This window comes from Myodes glareolus, chromosome 3 (genome assembly GCF_982192425.1).
Source record: "Myodes glareolus chromosome 3, mMyoGla1.1, whole genome shotgun sequence".
Lineage (NCBI taxonomy): Eukaryota > Metazoa > Chordata > Mammalia > Rodentia > Cricetidae > Myodes > Myodes glareolus.
The window spans coordinates 77,338,321-77,346,978 of NC_142028.1; the positions used below are offsets into that span (position 1 = coordinate 77,338,321).

The 8,658-nt window shown below is 42.4% G+C and overlaps 1 protein-coding gene and 1 long non-coding RNA gene across 3 annotated transcripts in view; one reads left to right on the forward strand and one right to left on the reverse strand.

The window, feature by feature from the left end:
* Nucleotides 1-6,054, reverse strand: part of Ipp (intracisternal A particle-promoted polypeptide) — a 35,799-nt gene extending 29,745 nt beyond the window's left edge. For both annotated transcript variants that reach the window (XM_048443947.3, XM_048443946.3), the window contains exons 1-2: nt 5,960-6,054; nt 2,595-2,936 (exon numbers count right to left, since the gene is read on the reverse strand). In XM_048443947.3, coding sequence (XP_048299904.1) covers nt 2,595-2,886 — 292 coding nt within the window. In that variant the 5' untranslated portion in view covers nt 2,887-2,936; nt 5,960-6,054. The remainder of the gene's footprint in view (nt 1-2,594; nt 2,937-5,959) is intronic.
* A 72-nt stretch (nt 6,055-6,126) lies between these two features.
* LOC148122713 (uncharacterized) lies at nt 6,127-7,580 on the forward strand. The gene is made up of 2 exons (XR_015737521.1): nt 6,127-6,215; nt 7,314-7,580. It is a non-coding gene; the product is annotated as an uncharacterized LOC148122713 (long non-coding RNA).
* Nucleotides 7,581-8,658: the final 1,078 nt, after the last annotated feature.

Here is an 8,658-nt window from a genome sequence, read left to right on the forward strand (position 1 = left end):
CATTTGGCTTACTATTTTACTTCAATAATAGTTTAATTTTCAAAGAGTAGAAATTCAGTAAACAGGATATATGGGAAAAATACAAAATTTAAATGCCAAAGATATTTAACATTCATGGAACAACTAGGTCAGTGTGGTAGTTCATGTCTTTAATCTACCAGCACTTGAGAGGCAGAGACAGAGGATCTTTGCGAGTTCAAGGCCAGCTTGTTCTACAAAGTGAGTTGTAGGACAGTTAGTGTTACATAAAGAGACCCTATATCAAAACAAAACAAAACAAAACAGAAAACAATTCAACAATATTTATGGAACAACTATACTAAACCAGTCACAGTTTTAGTTGCTTTATATTCATCTAACCTTCACTGTAATCCTAGCTAGTAGACATAAATTTTATTATTGGATTAAGTAAACAGATTTAGGAAGTTTAAATTGCTCTTCTCCAAATTATATGACAGAAAGGCTGGAGAGGTGGCTAAGCAGAAGAGCATTTGCTGGTCTTGTAGAGGACTCAGGTTCCTAGCACCTACAGGACAACTCACAGTGGCCTGTAACTCCAGTTCCCATAGTTAAATCCCTCTCTGGCTACCAAAGGTACTGCATACATGTGATGCACATACATACATGCAGGTAAAAACTCATACACAGAACATAAAAATGAAAAACTCTTCAAAAATTTTTTGAAAAAAGTATATGACTAAGCAGATATGACTGACATTAAAACCAATCCTTTGTTTGCTGAGACTAAGTCTCACTATATGAAGCAAGTTGGCTTCCAACTTCCAATATCTTTTCTGCATTCTGGGTGCTGGGATTAAAAAAGTTCACGCTACATCCAAGTAAAATTCATACTTTCAACACAGATTATATGCAATTAACAAACTTACTGAGGTATTGGGGAGGGGGAAGAAAGCAGGTTTACTATACTCATTTATGATAAAATGTCATACAATGTTAGTTTTTAAATATAAGGCATAATAAAGACTCTATAACACATGAGAAGCTACTAAATATTTGGATTTCTTCCCCTAAAGACTCCATTGTTAAGTTGGGGGCGTAGTCCCCAGCCCCTAGCATCTATCCCAGCCTCTCTGATCTGGGAGTTGCTTTGGTCTGGACTCCAAATCCCAGCATGCCAGGTCCTGACCCTCCAGGACCACTCCCACATGGTATTTATGTGAGCTCCCAAAAGAGGAACTTATCCCTTTTATAACAGTCACTGCATTAAACTACCTGTCCCAACACTTGGGAGGCCAGTCTGGCCTACAAATCAAGTTTCAGTACAGCTAGGCTGTTGTTACACAGAGAAACCATCTTGGGCAGGGGGCAGGTGGGGAGGGAGGATATGCATATTAAAGTTTGTGTAGGCATGACTTGCTTTTCTATGCTCAAATGATCTAATCAAACTAGATGCTCAAAAAGTTATTTATGAGTAAAAAGCCAGTGATTAAAGAAACAGGAAAAATAATGAATACAAACTGAGATTTAAAAGTATAGGATTATATGATTATCAAGGGGAGACACACACACACACATACACACACACACACAGAAGAAATTTTATTAGTGATTTCTGAAAATTTCCAAGAAAATATATGAGAAACAAATCATTTCATATTTTCTCAAATATAAATAGTATGCATTTAAAATGTTTATTTTATGTAGATGTGTGTGTGTGTGTGTGTGTTAGTATATGTTTTACACTATGAACATATAGAAGCTAGAACTACAGTTGGTGCTGGGAACCAAATCTGGATCCTCTGAAAGAATAGTCAGTACTCTGAACCACAGAGCCATTTCCAGACTCAAATACCATGCACTTAAAAACCAAAACTTTATTGGATCATGTAAATATTTCTCCCAAGTAGTTCCTTTTTTAATTTTTTTAAATTATCCTTCACCTCTACCGTGTGTGTGTGTGTGTGTGTGCGTGTGTGTGTGTGTGTGTGTGTAAGCCTGAACTCAGGTCAAGAGGCTTGGTAGTAAGGTAGCAAGCACCTTTACCCACTGAGCCATCTCACTTGAGCCTTCTACATAATTTCTTAAAGAGAACTAGTATATTCTCAAAACTAGAACAAATAAAGTATTTGTTTCCGTTTTTTTTCTAACTATAAAAGTAATTAAGGGCTGGAAGATGACTCAAAAGTTAAATGCTCCTGCATTTCCTGAGGACACGTCTTCAGTTCCCAGCACACACAGTGGCTCATAACCTTCTGTAATTCCAATTCTAGGAGATCTAATGCCCTCTTCTGATCTTCACACAGATACTCCATGCAAGTGGTTCACTTACACACATGTAGGCAAAATATTCATTCACATAAAATAAAAGTAAATACACTTTAAGCTGGGTGGTGGTGGTGCACACCTTTAATCCCAACACCCAGGAGGTAGCAACAGGCAGATTTGGGTGAGTTCGAGGACAGCCTGGTCTACAAAACGAGTTCCAGGGCAGCCAGGGCTATACAAAGAAATCCTGTTTTGAACACTAAAATAAAAAACAAACAATATTTACAAATACAAATAAAGAAATGTCTATAAGTTACTTTGGTCATGGTATTTCATCACAGCAAGAGAAAAGTACCACATAGATATACCTGTGTAGATGAAGTCTAGAAGTAACTGAAAGATTTCAGCTTCAACTCCTAGAATCTGTACAATGTCTCTTGAGGACTCTTTCATTCCTCCAGTGAACAAAGCTGCGAAGTATGGACTGCTCGCAGCCAGAACCAGCCGGTGAGCGTGAAAGGTTTCCTTCCCAACCTGCAGCTGGACATCACAGAAATGCTGTCCATTTCTCATTTTGTTGATTTGGGCCAAGATGAGCTGGGCATGTTTATCAGAGGAAAATGAGCTATCGCCAGCCTTGGCACACTCCTCCTTAGACATGATGACCACAGGTTAATTAAAGAGACTCTTGCCCATTATTTGCTTCTACCCTGAGAAACAAAACACAAAGATCAAACATATCTTTTTGTTAATATATTTTCTATTCACATATAGATGAAACATTCTCTATCATTTATTTAATTAGGATCGTAAAACACATACCAAACAAATAAGAGCTATACCGTATGGTATGACTTCTAAGATGCTTTTTGGTAACAGAATGTGTACAACAAAGGACACTTCACAGAAGAAATAAGCACTAAGTTGGGCACTAAAAGATAAATGGAAGTAAGGTATAAAGAACAGTCGCAAACCCCTCCTTGGGTAAAGAGACGAAGGAGCAAAGGCGAAACTCTTATCATGACAGTCAGGAAGTAGACATCCTAGGCAGGATGAACTTCTAAAAATCAACTGTGACCAGCCCAAATGTCTGCTTAAAATCTTTCAATCTGCATGCTTCCCTCAACATAGGAAGCCTTTGGGGATCCTTGTTATAACCCAAAACTGTTCAAATAAAGCTTTTCCAGACAACATTTTTCTGTTTCTGTCCTCTAGACTTGGTGATCATCCTAACCTACCTATGTTATAGCTTATATTACACTCAACCTTGTTAGATATTTCTGCCATCTTAATCCCAGTTTACACACATTCATAAACACACCAATTTCTTGAAAGATAGTCCCTTCATGACAGGAATTGGCTTCTATTGCTATAGGATCGGTCTCCAACATATATCAGCATTTCAAATGTTTGTGAAATAAGAAAAAACAAAAGGCTTGGGTTTTTGTTTTATGAGACAAGGGTCTCAAACTTGTAATGACCCTCCTTCCCTGACACCCTAGTGCTGGGATTACAGGCATGTGCTGCCATATCTGACTCAATTGTTAGCTTCTGCACAAATTATAGCAACTGTGGTTTTTGTTTTGTTTGGTTCTGTTTCTTTAAGACAGGGTCTCACCATATAGCCTTGGCCAGACTGGAACTCACTATGTAGACTTCCCTCAAACTCAAAACAATCCATCTGCCTTTGCCTTCTGAGTGCTGGAACTAAAGGTCTATGCCTTATCCTCAATTGTAATTATCATAATATCTAAGAGATGAAAAGAAAAAGATAATCTCTGAGGTCACAGAAAAGGAAACTATCAGACTTTCCCCAGCATTAGTATATCGGCAGTCTCATGTTTATTTATTCTAAGCCTAAGGTTGTTCCTACCATATCATATTGCATAGAAATTATCAGACCAAGTTGTAGAGAATGGAACCCAAGTACAGAAACTTGAACCTAAATCTTTATAGGTTTAACAAAAATAAACATGTCAATAGTAATTTCAGAACTCTTGGGTTCTTCAAGTATGCATGAAGTAGGAGATAACAAAAATCCAATTCTTTTATTATTTCTTATGTCACAAACAAAAATTGCAGATAAGCAATAGTATAGATTTTAATGAGAATCAAAGGGATAAATTTAAGTTACTGAATAAATCATGCATTCTTACAATATAAGACAGGCAGGTACAGCAGAGAAACTGTTAAGGTGATCATGGTCTTGTACTTTGGCATGAAGGAAAATTAGTAATAAAATTGACAGAACTGTTTTAAGCTGACATTTAAAAAAAATTGTTCATGGGGCTGGAGAGACGGCTCAGAGGCTGAAAGCACTGGCTGCTCTTCTAGGGGACCTGGGTTCAATTCCCAGCAACCACAAGGCAGCTCACAACTGTCTGTAACTCCAGTTCCAGGGCTTCTGACACCCTCTCGCAGACATACATGTAGGCAAAACACCAATGACACAAAATAAAGCAAACGAAAAACTAGTTCAGAATATAGAACTCAGTCAAAATTATCAGTAAAAACAGGCTGGGGCTGGGTGTGGTGCAGAGGCCGGCAGATGTCTTAGTTCCAGGCCAGCCAAGACTAGTGAAACCTTATCTTAATAACAATAAAACTGTTATGTATGACTATCTAGAAACTTTGAGAGGCTTGAAGGGAGTCACTAAAATTTCACTTCAGTATGTACACAATGCCAACATCTTACAAGCAAGTCTATTTCCCCTCCATGTAGAAATTCGGCCTGTATGGATCTCTCTGAATTCAAGGCTAGCCTGGTCTACAGTGGGACTTCCAGAACAGGCTCCAAAGCTACAGAAAAACACTGTCTCGAAAAACCAAAAAGAAAAAAAAAAAAAGGAAAAAAAAATCCGACCTGTAGATGTTACTAAACATGGCATGGATATCAACCTTGTTTGTGCTTTGTTTTTTTTTTCCCCAGTAGAAGATTTTGAACCCCTGAGGTGTGATGCGAGGTTTCCTACGTTTGTCTCTTACTGAAAGTACCAAAACACAGTCACTAAGTCAAAATAGCTCCTGTTACAAGAAACAGTGTACTAAATATCACTCTGGCAGTAGAGCCGAATGTTTGCTGTCACCCTCCTGAGTAAATGCTGATTCCATCCCACTGCCAGTGAAGTGCCTCATCCCAAACGGGAAATGATTGGACATTACATAGGAAAAGCAGAGTTCTGGGGTAGTGCATAGGGATCTAAGGCCTATGTCTCAACAGATCCAACTTGAAAAGCCGTTTATTAGCCAACGATGGACACGATCAGGGTAACCAAAGAGGGCTTATGTTTTGGTGGCCTCGATTTCCCTCTCAAGAGCATCTGAAAGTTGACTCAGTAAGGAGGCCAGAACTCCAGCTGAGCATCAAAACAACTGAGATTCTTTTCTGTGACTGAGTTGGAGGCTGGAGCTAGCTTTCTCCCTCAGCTGATCGACACTAAAGGCAGAAAATCAACTCGGTGCTATCGACGGCGCAGACCAAGTAAGGAACTCAGGCCACAAAGCCGGCAGAAAATCAGGGCCCGGGCCGGCTTTGGGTTTCCCAGTGGGGGTGGGGAGAACAGAGAACGCTGCGGCGACGGCGACATCACTTGGACTCGGAGGTGGCAGGAGAAAAGCCGAGGAAAGTGCGTTCCAAAGCACCAGTCACTGGCATCTTGCCGGTCCGGAGAGCCGGACAAGAGGACGTTCCTAAACCTGTGAGAAACACACACCGGACGCAGGACCCGCTTACCCGCCGCGTCCCTTCCCGCAGGCGCCCTCAGAGGCTCTGCGCGCAGTCGCGGGTGGTAGTGGAGGGGGCGGGGACAGCTCGCAGTGACTGACGGCCCTGGCAGCTGAAGGCGCAGCCTCTCTGCGCAGGGCGGGGCCTACTACTGCGCGTGCTCCGCTTCTGGGCCCGCCTCCTCACAGCCTCGGGCGCTGGTGACCTGGGTAGTCGCTCGCTGCCAGCGGCTGGGACTTCTGGAAGCCTTCCTTGGGCTCTCCAGGTGCGCTCCCCTGGTCCTTTCAATGTACATTTTCTGTTCTGTAAGATTTTAGACAATTCTGAAGCCATTTCTGACAATTCCAAACCCTCTCAACCTCTGTGCCTCAGTGCTGCACGTACTCAGTTCCTGAATAATTACCCATACACGTATGTTTTGACTCAGTCCCCTGGGAAACGGGGTCAAAATGACCTCTTACCTCATCTGATCTGACAATAGTTCTCCAGTCAATTATTGGTATTAGCCCTTTTCGAATAAGCCAATCATAATAGTCAAGGAACAACCCCTCTTGTTTCTATGGGGCCTTCTCCTTTAAAAGTAGACTGTACCAGCTAGTTGGGGTCTCTCGGCTTCCCGAATGCTGAGGGACCCTGTCATGACAGAATTAATAAAATCCTCATGTTTTTGCATCGGCTGTGGTATATGAGACGGTCTCTGGGGGCGACTCCTTCTCGGTTTGGACACTAGAGTCCAACATTTGGTTCCCTGACCAGGAATCGAGTTGCTCCCAGACATACTCTACACCCAGTTGGAGATATAAAGAAACGAGCTCATTTTTATGTCTGTCTGTTTATATATTATATTTCTGTTTCTATGTAATTATAAATAAATAATTTAAAAATTATACTTGCGCAGGGTCTATATTGAAACAGGGCTAAGGGAGGAGGCAGACGTGTCCTGAGATCCCTTGCCCTAGCCCTGAAAAACGTTTCATGGGCATTTACTGGAGGGAAGGGTGACCAGGTCACCCTAATCTCCAGGGGAGGCGTGATCCTCCATCTATATTTTTGGATCTGCTGCTGCACGGCTTCTGATTTTGAGTCTACGTCTGTCTTTTTGTTTTTATGTATTTTCAGTTCTGCACTAGAGTGGTGATGAGAGCACCAGCTTCTGGTTTTAAATTTGTGTCTGCTTCTATGTATTTTTGTTTTTGTATGTCAGTTTGTCTTTGTTAAAATCCACCTGCAGGAATTCAGAACCTGTCAATGGCCCCCTGGCCATCATCAGTTTCCCTGATTCCGAAAGCAGCCCCATAGCTGGAGGAGGCGATATGGTGGCTGCGCCTCCCTGAGCCCTTTGTCTTCTCTCTTTCCTGTACAGGAGCGAAAGAAACCCAGAATCCAGGCATCTCCAGTTCTTCCTGTTATCCAGTCAAGCATGGCAGACTTCTCCCTCCTCCTCCCCAGAGGAAACACTTCGTTCCTGAGGAGCCCTGCTGGTCGGGTCCTAGCCCTAAAAACTTCAGCACTCAGCATCTACGCTGGGACAGGGGAGGGACGTCCGCTAGGGAGAGAGTGACCTCCCAAGCATTTCCCTTTTGCTCAGTATCAGGTCAATTACAATACTGCTTTTTTTTTCTGCCTCTAATCTTTACTTATAACCCTTTCTTTTCTTGGGACCCTCAGACCGTGACTGGGCTTATAGAATCTGTTCTGGTTACCATCAGCCCATTCAGGATGATTGCCAGCAACTCTTACAGGTGCTCCTGACTACAGAGGAAAAACAGTTAGTTCTCTTTAAAGTTTAAAAAAATGTCCCAGGAGCTGACAGCAGGCCAACCCAATCACCGAACGATAGAGGACATGACGGGATGCCTTCCCTCTGACTTGACCCAAATGGGACTTCAATACTCCAGCTGGTAGGGAGCAGCTCCATCTTTAATGCCAGATTCTGACTGGTGGGTCTAAAAAGGGGGGTTGCAAAGCACCCCATTAATTTGCTAATTTGGCTAAGGTAAGAGCAATAGTACAAAGGTATGATAGTACTCTTGCAGGCAGATCGCCAAGCCAATGTAATGATGTCTTTTATAGATCAGTCAGCGTCAGACATTTGTAACAAGTTGCAGAGAATGAAGGGACTGCAGAGATGCTCCCTCCAGGACTTAATAAAAGAAAAAAAAATTAGACAGATAGGGAGGCAACAGAAGACGACAGCTGCAGAGACTGTGCACCTCAGACAGAGTAGCCCCTGAGTGGCCGAATATGGACTTAAGCTGCCACCATCTGGATCGAATAAAAAAAAACAAAAAACAAAAAACAATCAGGAGGAATGGCCCTACAGGGCTTTGGGCTCAAGACACTTCCCAAAGCAGCTGCTGAGCAGTAGTGGTCAGAGAACGACAATGAATACAGCCGGCTGCTGAAGCGGTGCTCTGCCCACCTGAGAGGCCTACGCAGTGGCCACCATGACAGTACTGAAATTCCCCCACTTGATTATGTTGTGCACCCAGGTGTCTGATTCTGGGGTATACGGGGGCGGGGGGAGGAATTCCCCTTTGCTGTGTCTAAAACATTTGACTATGAACTGAGTACTCTATGTTATCAATGAACCACCTTATGAACTGTAGATCTGGAATTAAAAGCCTTTTTGTTTTCACTCCCCCTGCTGTTTCCCCTGCAGGGAAAGCAGGCTGCTCTCAGCCTTTGCCACCTTGCTGGGCAAGACC